The 15,363-nt window shown below is 41.4% G+C and overlaps 1 protein-coding gene across 2 annotated transcripts; it reads left to right on the top strand.

Moving 5' to 3' along the window:
• Positions 1–3,917: 3,917 nt before the first annotated feature.
• On the top strand, positions 3,918–12,820 carry ZFAND1 (zinc finger AN1-type containing 1). Of its 2 annotated transcripts, XM_089517527.1 has the most exons (8): positions 3,919–4,003; positions 4,977–5,019; positions 5,387–5,426; positions 8,350–8,477; positions 8,574–8,665; positions 10,792–10,913; positions 11,994–12,149; positions 12,587–12,818. In XM_089517527.1, the coding sequence occupies exons 1-8, from the start codon at positions 3,949–3,951 to the stop codon at positions 12,755–12,757; spliced, it is 807 nt and encodes a 268-aa protein (XP_089373653.1). In that variant the 5' UTR covers positions 3,919–3,948; the 3' UTR covers positions 12,758–12,818. The 2 variants fall into 2 exon arrangements, with proteins under 2 accessions (XP_089373654.1, XP_089373653.1); XM_089517528.1 differs by lacking the exon at positions 11,994–12,149 and having other exon boundaries at positions 3,918–4,003; positions 12,587–12,820.
• The last annotated feature ends 2,543 nt before the right edge of the window (positions 12,821–15,363 follow it).

The raw sequence follows: 15,363 nt of genomic DNA, 5'->3' as shown, positions 1-15,363 counted from the left end.
CCGCCCCCAGGCAGGTGAGCATCACCGCTGCTGCGCCTGCGCAGGAAGGCAGGCAAACAGAGTACATACTAAAACAAATGACAGTCTTTACCCATAAGGAATCATAGGGGGAATAAGGATGCTTTCCTTATTTCACCAATAATTATAATGTGTCAAGATTTTCATGACGTAGATGTTTTGTAAACCAATAGTAATACGTTGTAGCCTTGGTCCTGAAGCCTGTTGTTTCATCCCATTGAATTAACTTAATGATGATGGAGCAAGCTTGGACTGGACCTTGAGGTCTCTTCCTAATCTATGACTCTATGGATCTAATAGGGAGTATAAGGAGTACTTTTGGCATGGTTGCTAAATGCCAGTATTAGAATCATAGAATCATAGAATCATAGAGTTGGAAGAGACCACAAGGGCCATCCAGTCCAACCCCCTGCCATGCAGGAAAACCAGATCAAAGCATCCCCGACAGATGGCCATCTACCCTCTGTTTAAAGAGCTCCAAACAAGGAGAGTCCACCACACTCTGAGGGAGTATATGTTCCACTGTCAAACAGCCCTTACTGTCAAGAAGTTCCTCCTAATGTTGAGGGAGAAGCTCCTTTCCTGCAGCTTGCATCCATTGTTCCGGGTCCTGTTCTCTGGAGCAGCAGAAAACAAGCTTGCTCCCTCCTCAATATGACATCCCTTCAAATATTTAAACAGAGCTATCATATTACTTCTTAACCTTCTTTTCTCCAGGCTAAACATCCCCAGCTCCCTAAGTCGTTCCTCATAGGGCATGGTTTCCAGACCCTTCACCATTTTAGTCGCCCTCCTTTGGACATGCTCCAGTTTCTCAATGTCCTTTTTGAATTGTGGCGCCCAGAACTGGGCACAATATTCCAGGTGGGGCCTGACCAGAGCAGAATATAGTGGCACTATTACTTCCCTTGATCTAGACACTATACTTCTATTGATGCAGCCTAAAATTGCATTGGCCTTGTTAGCTGCTGCATCACACTGTTGACTCATGTTCAACTTGTGGTCTACTTGGACTCCTAGATCCCTTTCACACGTAATTTCATTCAGCCAGGTGTCCCCCATCCTATATCTGTGCATTTCATTTTTCCACCCTAAATGCAGCCCCTTACATTTCTCTGTGTTGAAATTCATTTTGTTAGCATTGGCTCAGCTTTCTAATCTATTCAGGTCATTTTGAATTTTGATCCTGTCCTCTGGGGTATTAGCTATTCCCCCTAATTTGGTGTCATCTGCAAATTTGATAAGTATTCCCCCAATTTTTTCCTCCAAGTCATTGATAAAGATGTTGAACAGTACTGGGCCCAGGACAGAGCCCTGTGGGACCCCACTGGTCACTTCTCTCCAGGATGAAAAGGAGCCATTGTTGAGCACCCTTTGGGTTCGGCCAGTCAACCAGTTACAAATCCACGTAACAGTTATCTTGTCTAGCCCACATTTTACAAGTTTGTTTGCAAGAATGTCATGGGGAACTTTGTCAAAGGCCTTACTGAAATCAAGATATACTATATCCACAGCATTCCCTTCATCTACCAAGCTGGTAATTTTATCAAAGAAAGAGATTAGTAGCCACAAGGTTGTGAGTTCGATCCCAGGCAAGGCTCCAAGGTCTACTCAGCATTTCATCTTTTTGTTGGTCAATAAAATGAGTACCCAGCTTGTTGGGAGCAGTTGGTTTACCTATTGTAAACTGCTTAGGTTTTCACTGATAAGCAGTATAGACATGTACTTGCTGTTTCTATGGCTATAAAAGACCCTGAAAAGCAATGAAATGGCCAGAAGTTTTGGTGTCTACTATTGGCCATTTGGATAGAAAATATAGAGCCCCTCAGATTTGTGAGTGAATGGAAGCTGTGCATTTTAGCATCCTGTTGGTGGAACTGATGAGGCCCTCTGAAACTGGTATATATAGATGATTTACCGTATATACTTAACTATAAGTCGACCTCATGTTTAAGTCGAGGTCAGGTTTTGGGGCCAAAATTAGGGATTTCGCCATGGCCCATGGATAGGTCGAGGGTGAACTTGGAGACTCCTTCATTGTGTATATGTGTGGGTATGGCAAGAGAGACGCTCATTGAGGCTTTCTGTTCCATCATTTCAGCTTTGGAGGCTCTTAAACAAACAGCAGTTTCAATCAATCAACCAGGACTCTTTCCGCTGGGCTCTTTCTTGCTAAACTCCTCTCTGCGCCGCATGGGGAAATCCGAAAGAGCTGCTATCACCTTTCCATAGTGACTCGTAAATAACTGTGTCTTTAATGTTGTGTAATGTTATAAATTTTAATGTTTTTTTAATTTTAACGTGTTATCTTTTAATGTGTAACTGTTTTAACTCTTAAAATTGTTTAATTATTTTTTAAAATTTATATTTATTCATTTTAACATTCTTGTACTGTTTTTAATTGTATTGCTTTATATATGTTGTTCGCCACCTTGAGTCCCTATGTTGGGAGAAAGCTGGGAATTAAGAAACAACAACTCAACCTGGGATTTTTGGGTCAATTTTTTATCATAATTTTTTAGACTTATAGATGAGAACTTGCTATTGCTATATAATACAATCAATGGCATGTATTGTAAAGGGAGCTCACCTCAGCCCTGGTGAAATAGAAGCAAAACAGCCGTAATGTAAAGAAATGTAAAGTAAATGCATAGATATAGGATGGGGGATACCTGGCTGAATGAGACTAAGTGTGAAAGGGATCTAGGAGTCTCAGCAGTTGAACATGAGTCAACAGTGTGATGCAGCAGCTAAAAAGGCCAATGCGATTCTAGGCTGCATCAATAGAAGTCTAGTGTCTAGATCAAGAGAATAGTGCCACTGTATTCTGCTCTGGCCAGGCCCCACCTGGAATATTGTATCCAGTTATGGGCGCCACAATTCAAAAAGGACATTGAGAAACTGGAGCATGTCCAGAGGAGGGTGACTAAAATGGTGAAGGGTCTGGAAACCATGTCTTATGAGGAACGACTCAGGGAGCTGGGGATGTTTAGCCTGGAGAAGAGACATTTAAAAGGTTGTATGATAGCCTTGTTTAAATACTTGAAGGGATGTCATATTAAGGAGGGAGCAAGCTCCAAAGAATAGGACCCAATGGAGCAGTGGATGCAAGCTCCAAGAAAAGAGATTCCATCTCAACATCAGGAGGACCTTCCTGAGAGTAAGGGCTGTTTGACAGTGGAACACACTCCTTCCTCGGAGTGTAGTGGAGTCTCCTTCCTTGGAGGTCTTTAAGCAGAGGCTGGATGGCCATCTGTCAATGGGGATGCTTTGACTGAGATTTCCTGCACGGCAGAATGGGGTTGGACTGGGTGGCCCTTGGGGTCTCTTCCAACTCTACCATGCTGTTCTATTCTATAAGCACATGTGCTCCAGAGCACTCCCAGAAAGATATTCATGCTGACTGAGCCTCTTATTAGCCATCCCTCCAAATCATAATGTTGGACCTCCTAATCCAAAACCTGTTTCTCCCAAGTCCCTCAAGAGCAATGGAGCGTTGTTTCTTTTATTGCCTGGGGTTACTGCATCCTTATGAATGGGAGGCCCCCAGAAAAGACCCAGCCACCATCACTAGGCATCCGAGGAGTAGCTTATTGTAATGAGTGCAGAGAACTAAAGCCACTCCCTTCCTTCTTCTCTCAAGCTCAGTCGTATCCACACTGCAAAAATAACCCAGTTCCACACCACTTTAACTCCCCTGGCTCAATGCGGTGGAATTCTAGGATGTTTAATTTTGTGAGACATTGAGTCTCCTTTGTCAGAGAGCTCTGATGTCACAATAAACTACAGTTCCCATGATTCACGAGGGCAGTTAAAGGCGGTGTCAAACGGCTGCCCGAGCCCCGCCCCCGTGGTGACGCCTCAGCCTTCTGAATCCCTCCCAGCTTCTAGGCAAGGAGAAGGCTGAGCGCGCATGCGCCGTAGACGACCATGGCGGAACTGGAGATCGGGCAACACTGCGAAGTGGAACATTGCGGGCAGCTGGGTAAGAGAGCCCTCAGTGGGAGAATAGGTTTGGCGGAGTGATCATAGTAACTAGACTTCCGGGTCCTCAGCTGAGATCCAGATCCCGCTTTTGGGTCGCCGCTGTTGCCACTCTCCACGGGAAACCGGAAGTATAGAGTCATGTTTCGTGCCTTTACCCTTCCCGTCCGATGAACCAATCGGAGGAGAGGTGGGCGTGTCTTCGGGCCTCGTTCCGTTGCTAGGTTACCAGAGTTTGTCAGGGCCTAGTAGTGTTTCACTCTCTCTTTGGTCCTCCAGGTTTTGGGACTTCAACTCCCAGAATCCCTGACTATTGGCCAACGTGGCTGAGGCTTCTGGGAGCTGAAGTCCAAAAAATCTCTTAAAGGACACAGTTGGGGGACCACTGGTCTATATGGACACTGTGCCCAAAATTTTGGGCCACTCTTATCATGTACTCTCCTGAATCTAGTTTCCAAAGTCACTTAAACCCTTTTTAAATGAAACGGCCATCATCTTCACATAAATCTAAATAAAACTCTTTTTTATTTCTGTGGTTGCATTTCTTGATTAAATACGTCCTTAGGTTGCATACATTTATTTGTGAGCCGCCTTGGGTCCCTTTCTGGGCATAGAAGAAGGCGGCATTTGTTATTGCAGCAGGAACTGAGGAAGTATTCTGTGTAATGCATTGTATATAACTTTGTTGGTACGTTATTAGTACTAATTGCACTTTTATGTTTTGAATTTTTAAAAATAAATATTAGTTATTTAAAAAAATAGAAGCCTGCATAGAAATTAAATAAATACATACATAAAATATAAGTAAAATAAGGTCTTTAGGAATCAACTCTCTTGATTTAGGCATCTCCAGTGTTTAACCCACCCATTGTTTAAAAGGGCTTCCTGTGGTGAGACAGCTAATATTATCTTAGGAAAAAGTGTCTGTCATCTGTCGAATATAAATGCAGATGATGGTTTCTCTTCACTTTCAGACTTCCTACCTTTTGTTTGTGATGGCTGTTCAGGAGTTTTTTGGTAAGGAACTGCTTTTTATTTTTCCACATCACAGGCTGCGTTCTTGGGGCTTTAATAGAAACGCAAGCAAATATGTATAAGCTCAAGGAAAGTACAACTTGAATTTATGTCGCAGGGGCAGGGGATAGGGAAGGAGAAAATAACAGAGCAGTGGGAAAGGCAAGGCAAACTGGGTGAATATGAGAAAACTGAGCATTTTACAAACATACTTGAATTGAATGTGTAACTGAATTACAAATATTGAATTGGCTTATTTTAAGATGGTGCACATCTAATAAATGTAGCTCCTCCATCCCACGCTAATCTTTTTTTAAAAAAAATGTTGTTTCACGTAATAATGCTGTCTTTATCCTTCTGTTACTGTAAGTCTTCAGCACAGAAGTCGAGCTGATCATGGTTGTTCTGAGGTAAGCTGATAATTGATCGTTAATCTGCATCCTATAAATCCTGACTACTTCAGTCAGTAATGAAGTTCATTTCCCTTAGGTTCATTCAGAAGGCATGCTTCATAATTTTAATCCACACATGAAAATAACCCCCTTTTTAGTCCATATAATCCACATAGAGAAAATTCCGTTCATGCTGGAATCAAGTGGAGAAAACTGAGTGAACTAAATAGAGTGAAACCATTTCTGATGTCAAGGTAACCTAGAACAATTTCCCAATAACTTGTGAACAGCCCCATTTGCACAGACCAAGCTGTGATCTTTCAGATGTTGGTAGATCCCAAAATCCTCATTCATTGCTATCAGTGGTCAAGAATGTCAAAACGCCTGAAGACCACAAGTTCCTGCCCACAGCCCACTGAGCTTTTTTCCTTGAAGTCCTACCTACCGTAGGGAATGTGCACATTGCATGTATGAAAGACCCCTTTAAAGGGGTCATGCTGCTTCACTGATATTAGCTTATGGCAGGGTAGCGATTTGGAATGGACATGTATGCATGACTAAGCCTGGGACATCTGAAGCGTTATATATTCCCTTGTAAAAGAAAATGATTTGGCATTCATTTTGAGCCAGCTAAATTTGCTTTGTGCTTCTCCAGCAAAGAAGTACTGTGAGCCAGGATTCCTATCCTGCATTCCTGGTTTGTAAGGCAAATGCAAATCCATATGTTATAATTCAGGTGTACGTAGCCCAGATAATTAAAAAGAGTTCATGTTGGAAAAAAGGTGCATGTAAGCAAAGGCTTCCTTGCTGTATTATGAAATGATGCATACCTGAACAAAACTATTTCTTTCCTCTCTGGTTTCTGCCACCTTTCACTTAGATTAAATAAGGCTTTTTATTGCTTTTGAGCTGTGAGGTGTTTAGTTTAAGCTGTGCTTCTCTGTGGTAGCCATTTTCTTCTTAGACGTTCCTGATAAACTAGAGGCTGTATTCTTCACAATAGCTTCTGTATTGATGAATAGTAATAATTTGTTTCAGATTACTTTACAGTCAGCTCTCAGCTTTCATGGGGATTAGAGTTGCAGGATGACCACAAAACTGGGGGAAAATGAGAATATAGGACACTTTTTTTACCTGAGAGTAGGCTTGCCATATCCCGCCTGGGGGCGGGACTTTCCCGGTTTGGGGCGGGTCCACACGGTCCCGCCCCGGTTTGGCCCCGCCCCCGGGACACCCCCCTCCCAGCGAGGGCCTGGAGGCTTTGGAAGCCTTGGAAGCGGCTCCGCCATCGCGGAGCGCTCTTCCAAGGCCTCTGGGGCCTGGGAGAAGCTCTCTCCAGGCCCCTTTGGAGGCCCTGGAAGCGGCTCCGCGATCGCGGATCGCTCCTCCAAGGCCTCTGGGGCCTGGGAGAAGCTCTCCCCAGGCCCCTTTGGAGGCCCTGGAAGCGGCTCCGCGATCGCGGAGCGCTCCTCCAAGGCCTCTGGGGCCTGGGAGAAGCTCTCCCCAGGCCCCTTTGGAGGCCTTGGAAGCGGCTCCGCGGTCGGAGCTCCGGCTGTGGGGTCCTCCAAGGCCTCTGCGAGGCCGAGGAGGAGGCCGCTTGCCACCGCGGCGATGGCCGTGATGACAAGCGGCCCCCACGCTCCTTCCCGGCCTGGGAGCAGCCCCAGGCTTCCTCTCAAGCTGGGAAGGAGAAGGAGGACAAGGTTCAAAAATGTGGGACCTTTTTTTTTTTTTTTTAATTTCCTGGCCAGGAAATTAAAAAAAAAAAAAAAAAAAGGTCCTACATTTTTGAACCTTGTCCTACATTTGTCCCGGTTTGGAGGTCCTCAGCTATGGCAACCCTACCTGAGAGAACACTTCTCTAGTATTTCTGTTCCTCCACTAAAAGCTGACCATCAAATCACTCTGGAGGACCTAGAAATGCCTAGAGGCATCTATTTTTCGCCATGTATAGGGCAGATATAACTCTGATTACTAATGTTAGGGTAGTCCAAGCCATTATATTCCCAATTACCATGTATGGATGTAAGAGCTGGACAGTGAAGAAAGCTGACAGAAAGGAAATCAACTCATTTGAGATGTGCTAGAGAAAAGTACTTAGGATACTGAACAGACAGGCCAAAATAAAGCTGCTTCGGATCACTTTAGAGGTATGCTGTTTAAATTATGCATGCGTCCTAAGAGGCCAGAAGCTGTGCCAAAGCCATGCTCCAGTCCTGAGGACTAAGAGCACAGCTTTGGTGCAGCTTCTGACCTCTTAAGGTGTGTGTGTCATTTAAACAGCATACCTCCAAAGTGACCCAAAGCAGCTTTATTTTGGCTTGTCTGTTCGGGCCCTATGATAACTAAAATGAAGCTGTCAAACTTTGGCTGCATCATGAGAAGTCATGATTCATTAGAAAAGACAATGATGCTGGGAAAGGTGGAGGGCAGTAGAAAGAGAGGAAGACCACACACCAGATGGCTAGACTCAACCAAGGAGGCCATGGGCCTAAACCTGCAGGACCCGAGCACAGCAGTTGAAGACGGGATCTTAGAGATGTCTCATCCACAGAGTCATCATGAGCCAAGGTAGGCCCAAGGACAGTTCACAACAACAATGGGGAACAGCAGAGGAAGTGACCAGTACAGTAATCTGTGAATGCTTAACTCACAAATGTGGAAGGATGACTGAATTAGCATGTAATCTTTTTATTTTATTCAGTTTCCCTAACTTTACTATTTGTGAATATTTCTCTCTCTCCCCTGACATTCTCCAGTGCCCTCTTGACATTCTGGCAACAATGGTTCACGTGATAAGAATGAGCTAAGAAAGACTACTAATGTGCAATGTATACTTGAGAATATGCTAACCTCATGTAAGACAGTATTTTAACAGATTTTGTAACACGTGGTCTTTGAACAAGGTATTTATTTGTATGTTCTTTTGAAATTGACCTAGGCAAATCTAAAAAGTGGGGATGTCAAACCAGATCATCACACATCTTTCTTGTGCAGCTATAAAGGTTGTGAGGGCAGAGAACTTGTACCTGTATTATGCTCTTACTGTGAAAAACAGTTTTGCTTAAGGTGAGCGAAGGAGTAAATTTTACCTATCTTACCCTTATGTTTTTGTATGATTCTATAAAAGTGCCTGATAGTAATTTCCTCATCTCTTGTTTCCAGGCACCGTCATCAGCCAGACCATGAATGTGAGAAATTGGAGACCCCTAAACCTCGTATGGCTGCTACCCAGCAGCTTATTAAAGATATTGTAGGTAAATAGAATTATTTTCAATAGTGTTTTCTACAGTAGACTGCTCAGGACTAGAGACTAGAACAGAACGCAAGACCAAGAATGTTACTGTTGATGCTTTTAAATTATTTAACCTTTCATTATTTCACTGGACAAGCACTGTCTCTAAACTGTTATTCCACTCAAAATGCAATATTATTTGGATTTTAGTCACACAATTCTGTTAGGCTTACTTTCAGTTATGAACAAGCTAAAATCTCTACTTGCTGCTTGTCCATTTCCAGGCACGTTTCAATCTGCCGGTTGTGATGTATAAAGTTTGGGTCCAGGTTATCTGAAAGAAACAAAGGAGAGGGTCTTTTCAGTGACCGTTCCCTATGTTAGAAAATGTGGTTAAAAATGGTAAGCTTAGTTCAGCAGCATTAGCAGCAAGTGTGTACTCCACAGGTATCTAGTAAAAGGGCTAGATCTGAGCTTCTGGTAAATAAACAGGATACATAGGAAGGTAAAAATTAGATTTACTTTATTGTTACATCTAGGTTCTACAAAAAATAACTAATCAGTAGAGAAAACCTACTTTGGTACAGAGATCCCTAAAAACTGATCTCCATGTGTGTAAGAAGGAAGATAAACATCTTTAGAAGAGAGAGCCTTGCAGCTGGTCCATGCTGGCAGAAAGCAGAGAGAGGAAGAGATAGAACAAAGAGTTGTAAAACTCTTAACTCTTAGAGAGGTTAGATCTCCTTGTTATCCATCTGTAGGCATATAAATTCTCCCAGGCATTTTGAGAGAACAGCAGCATATTAATAAAGTAATTAAATCAGTAGATGAAGCCTTTTGTTTGTTTCAACAGGCCTTTGAGTACTGATTGCACATATAGAAATGTGCTGTATTGCCTATGTTACGGTTTAAAATTGCTTTTAATTCTGTTGATAATTTAATTATATTTTGTATGACGTGAACTTTATCTGTATCTGCTTTAACTCCTCTAAGTTATCTTGAATCCAACACTGGCCGGGGGTGGGATGAAGCAAGATATAAATGAAATAACAGCAACAACAATGCAGCAGCAGCTTCTCATTTTCAGACAGCATTACAGAGACTAAAGTCCAAAACACGCTGCAGAAATAATCCAGTTTGAGACCGCTTTAACTGCCCTGGCTCAATGCTAAGGAATACTGAGAACTGTAGTTTTGTGAGACATTTAGCCTTCACTATGAGAGAGTTCTGGTGCCACAATAAACTGCACTTCCAAGGATTCCGTAGCACTGAGTCAGGGCAGTTAAAGCAGTTTAAACTAGATTATTTCTGCAGTGTGTTTTGGACCTAAGTCCGCAAAAATCTACTCATGTGGGAGAAAGCTCAGTTAACTTCAGTGGAACCTCTGAATAGACATGTATATGGACTGAACCACGTACCATGAGCATAAGATTGGATCTCCCTGCATTTAATACCTTACTAGGCTGCCTATGTGCAGTAGGTTTCTATTTTAATCTTGTCTATTAAACTTGAATATTCACTTTTGTAAAACCCTTGCAGGAATAGATGATACAATGACATTGCATTTCCCAGGCATTCTGCATCACATTTGGAGTACCAGGAAAATTCAGAAAGGTGTGGAGACACTTGTATTCCACAAAACAAAAACAGGAAAACTAAAGCAAAATTGCTACAAAGAAACAAGTCTGTACTATTCCCCCAACAAATACATCAAATTATATCTTTATAGTTTGCAGAACTGGGCATTAACAAATCTCTTTCTCAGCTTCGAGCAGCCACTGCAAATCAACTGCTATTTATGAAACACAACACTAAAAAACTCATGTATCCAACAAGACAATTGAGCTGCATTGAAACCATTCTCGAAACAGAAAAACAACAGAAAAAAGAAAGGTCTTTATATCATATATTACAGTTCCCCTCATTTAAGATATTTGTGCTGGCTACTTTCTGTCACACAAGCAGAATACTAGTATGCATATAGTAAAGTCAGAGGAAACATCCCTTTATGTACATATATTGAGAGAGGCTATACTTTCTTCTAGTAAACCAGTTTCTAAGTATCTTAACAATGTTCAGTGCAGCATATTTATAGTAAAATGAGAGGGGTAAATCCTATTAAAATAAGTGTTATTTATATATCCTAAGATTCCAAGATAGATGCCAGAGTGACTAAAAGATGCAAAGGAGCCAAGAGCAGTGAAACAGCAGCCAAGGTGGCTCTAATGAAACTGAAAATGCATGCAAGTGGGGATAAATCTGTACCACAGGTAAGTTATTACATGTATCTAGATGAAAGTGATGCCTGTTTCTGTTATTGCATTGATTCTGTTTTATAACAAAATAAATCAGTTTTCAAGATCAGACAAAGTAAAAGTGGGTGTGTGGGTGGAACCCAGTATTCAAAGAGTAAAAAGGGAAGACACCGTGCACTTGTGAAATAACATGGACATTTTGTTTAGTCTGTTATCTTTAAGACAAAAGCATTACCACATTTTCCAAGTGTCCAATGCAAAGGTATGCAACTATCAGCCTGGAAGCTACATTCAGCCATGCAAGGTCTTAATTGTGGCCCACATAGTTTCCATTCTTATTACAGTAGCTAGAATGGCTAAATTCTACTGCTCCTTTTACTTTGAATTGTGAATTGAACTAAAATGAGGGGGAATGTTTGTAGTAGGAAGAAGTAAGGGCCAAAACAGACGTCCCATTAAAGCCCACTTCTGGGTGTCTTGTGAGCATGGCATTTACATGCTTCACACTGTGAAACCATCCAGAAGCCAGCTGGCTACCCAGACGTGGGCGGCTTCAAGACACTAAGGCGGCACACCCCGCCAGAGTGTCTTGAAGCCACTGTGGGGCTGGAAAATGCAGCCTTTTCTTGACCCAAAGAGATACAGATCAGGGCAGATTGGGGCCATGGCATGTGTTTACTGTGGCCCCAGTGCATCTTTAGCGGTGGTGGCTTCAAGCTGTCCCTTCCTGGCCATCTGTTCCATCCCTAAGTTGCCTTGATCATGGGTGAGCAACTTGTGTGGAGTCAGGGTCCATTTTCCATTTGGCAGTTGTGGGTGGGCAGTTACATAGGGACCTGGGATACTGGAGCATGTGTTGGAATAGAGCTGAAATATCCACAAAGTTAGCAGTTTTAAACAACTCATCACCAGCTTTAAATTCATATAAAGCATAAAATATCAAACCTCACATTTTTTAGTCAAGAGAAATTAGTTTTTTCTGGTTTATCTGATCATTATGAACAAAACCCATTTCAGAGGAGTTAAATTAATAGAAAATATGTCTCTGTAAACTGCTATGTTAACAACACATAAGAGGCTTTTTTTCTGTTGCAGACAGAGAGAATCTATTTCCAAGTGTTTTTACCTAAAGGAAGCAAGGAGAAAAGCAAACCCATGTTCTTTTGTAGTAGCTGGAGCATTGGCAAAGCAATAGATTTTGCAGCTTCTATAGCGAACCTTAAAAATGACAACAACAAAACCACAGCCAAGGTAAACCAATTGAAACAAATGTTTGTATTCTGAGGCCCGTTACAAACGGGCCTTAAAGTGTGCGCTCCGCGCATGCTAGGATTAGAAAGGGGCGTCCTTTCTGGACGCCCCCAACCCTAGCATGCGTGGAGCGCATACAAAATGGCAGTGGCCGTTCCACACAGCCGCCGCTATTACGACGTCACGACCGCGCTGCCTCTATACGGTTTCCAGGCCGCGGGGAAGGGGCCTTTTGCCACTTCCCCGCGGCCTGGAAAGCGGTGGATCGGGGCCTCAGCGGCTGCCGTTCTGGCCACTGAGGCCCCGATCCGGCGAGGAAAGGGGCGGGTGCAGTCCGCCGCTTTTCGGTGGTCTGTAACCCGCCTATATTTGATTTAGAAGTGTTTTTTTTAAAAAAAACAATAACCAAGTTTTTGTATTTTGTTTTTTAATTTCAGAAACTAAGACTTTGTCACACTGCATCTGGAGAAGCCTTGCCTTTGGATCAGACTCTGTCATCTTGTCTACACTGTAAAGAATCTCCATTGTGTAATGGTGGAAACGTGATTTTGGAATACCTTGATAATGAAGTTCAATTGTTGGACGATGCAAATTCATATACAGAATAATTACAAAAACCATTGCTCATATAATTTATTACATTAAACACAAGTCAAAACTTGCTTTGTTTTATAATTTCTTAGTACAAACATGTTTCTTACTGATATGGATTTAGAAATGGTCATATATCCAAATGTTTTTTGGATACATGTGTTTTATTTCAACACAGAGAATTTGAGTAGTCTGTGCCTCTGGGCTTATTTAGCAGCTGGTGCCTCTCACATAATGTGTAAACTATCTCCAGGACAGAGAATTCCGTTTGAATTGACAATTCCAGGTTCTGTTCATCATGCTTAATCTGTGTTGACCCATTCCTACATGCAGACCAGGGCATCACACAATCAGTAATTTACCTTCCAGTGAGCCGAAGGGCAAGAATCCAGGGGACAGTAGTGAATTCAGTAGACAACTATACTGTATTAAGCTGCTTTGAAAATATTTCAAGATAATATACACATACAAAATGAAGCATTCATTAAATGTTGGTGTACATTAATTTTCAAAAGCTTTATATTTTTGTTACTTGAGCATATAATAGCTTTACTACTACTAATACTACTATTAATATTTATATCCTGTCTGAGACCCAAGGTAGGTTACAGGGGTTAAAAGAGGCACAACTTTAAGATGTGTATCACACACATTTAAATATATAATTAAACATACAACAGAATTAAAAACACTTAAAACTATTTTTAAAGAACAAATAAATAGTACACAATATTCTAAAGGACCCTTTCCCCCTGCTGAAATAAAGGTATCTTAGGGCCTCAACAGACAGGCCAAAATGAAGCTGCTTTGGGTCATTTTGGAGGCATGCCGTTTAAAAGATACATGCATCTTAAGAGGCCAGAATCTGTGCCAAAGCTCTGCTCTAATCCTTAGGACTGGAGCATGGCTTTGACACAGCTTCTGGCCTCTTAGGATGCATGCATCATTTAAAAAGCATATCTCCAAAGTGACCCAAACCAGCTTTATTTTGGTCTGACTGTTCAGGTTCTTAATCTGCCTACAAAAGGATAGCATAGAGGATGCCAATATAACATCTCTAGGGAGGTAGTTTGAGGGCTTGAGAGCAGTCACTGAGAAGGCCATCTCCCAATTTACCTGGGACACCACCTTGCCATCTTTGAAATGAACATTTTCCCCCCAAAGGCAGGGTTTAGAACTCCAGTGAAGAAATATAGACAGTGGTGCAGATCAAAGCTAAACCCTATAAAATAAGCTTACATAGGGCGCATGCTATATCATCAGCTCTTTCTTAAGGGGGGGATATTTTGTACATATGGTGCATTCTTTTAACATTGTAAGCCGCTTTGATTGTTTTAAGAAAAAGCGGGGTAGAGATAAAAGTTTTATTTATTATTTATTAGCTCATCCTGGTGCTTTGCTGCAGTTCTGTAGGCAATACATGCAGGCTTCACAGAAATGTGGATTTTACCAAGGCATGGGTTTATGGATGCAGCGTTCTTCACTGTCGCCTAAGAGTAACTACTTGGTCCAGATAAGAAGGAGAACTCATAATTCTTTATGCCTACTGTCTCTATTTTACTATTGGGGATCAATAGAAATGGGCCAGCTGAAGAATATGCTGTCTATGTGAAATAGACAGTTGCAGGCCCTGCTTTACATTAGATACCCACTGTTTTTCAGATCCAAAAGTGAATTTCTGGTTGTTTCTGTAAGCCAGAGGTGTAGATCCTGTGGCCCTTGAGCTGCTGTTGAACTAACCATAGCCACCACAAAAATATAGGACACAAAACTATAGGACGCTACTCACCTGTCCAGTCTAAGGAAGTCTATGGAGTTTATCACACAAAGGAGATCGGGAGTTTATCCCATCAGTATCCCGGAAAAGTGTGCAATTACACAAAATGATTTCACGTGACATTACAGAAAACCTGCCATTAAAGTGGTCACAAAGAAGCATTAATGCACATCTTTTTACTTTTGGGATTTCAGCGGCAATGCATTTCTGATATTACTTTATTTGCGCTACTTCATGTGATAACCATTCGCAATTAGTTGCCATTTTTGCTTTATTTGTGGGATGCTTTAAATGCGCTTTAATCTCTCTTTAATGCAGAAAATCAATGATGCAAAAGAAGCTCCACAATTGAACTGATTTTATATATATATATATATATATATATATATATATATATCTTTAATATTAATCATTAGTTCAATGAATATGCTACAGTTTTCATTGGTGTTGCTTCGACATATATCTCATTATTATGAAAAGTTATTAATTAATTAAATAGTGTATATATATATATATATACACACTGTATATAGTACAATATTTAAATAATTAACAAAGCTTTTTGTAATAATGAGACATATGTCGAAGCAACACCAATGAATACTGTAGCATATTCTTAAAAAATGCAGAAATCTTATACAAATATTGTAATTGAAACCTGTAATAAGTTAAAAAAAATATGAATTAAAAAATATAGTTGGGAAAAGGACACTGCAAAATAAAAGCTAAAAGGACCTAATATAAATATAAATTAATGCTGCTTAGTCATGTTGAAAATGAAGGAGATTTTGAAAACCCTCCTGGACAAGAGGCTGAAATGTAGGACGCATCCTGGGAAAGGAGGAC

This window comes from Sceloporus occidentalis, unplaced genomic scaffold (genome assembly GCF_023333645.1).
Source record: "Sceloporus occidentalis isolate IW3139 unplaced genomic scaffold, rSceOcc1.0.p SCAF_3, whole genome shotgun sequence".
Classification (NCBI taxonomy): Eukaryota; Metazoa; Chordata; class Lepidosauria; order Squamata; family Phrynosomatidae; genus Sceloporus; species Sceloporus occidentalis.
Note: the sequence above shows the minus strand (reverse complement) of the source record. Positions and strands in the feature narration are given on the sequence as shown.

Coding starts and splice junctions, on each gene's coding strand:
- ZFAND1 (XM_089517527.1), top strand. CDS start 3,949: ATGGCGGAACTGGAGATCGGGCAACACTGCGAAGTGGAACATTGCGGG. Junction 5,427..8,349: donor CTGATCATGGTTGTTCTGAG/GTAAGCTGATAA, acceptor AAATTGACCTAG/GCAAATCTAAAAAGTGGGGA. Junction 12,150..12,586: donor ACAACAAAACCACAGCCAAG/GTAAACCAATTG, acceptor TTTTAATTTCAG/AAACTAAGACTTTGTCACAC.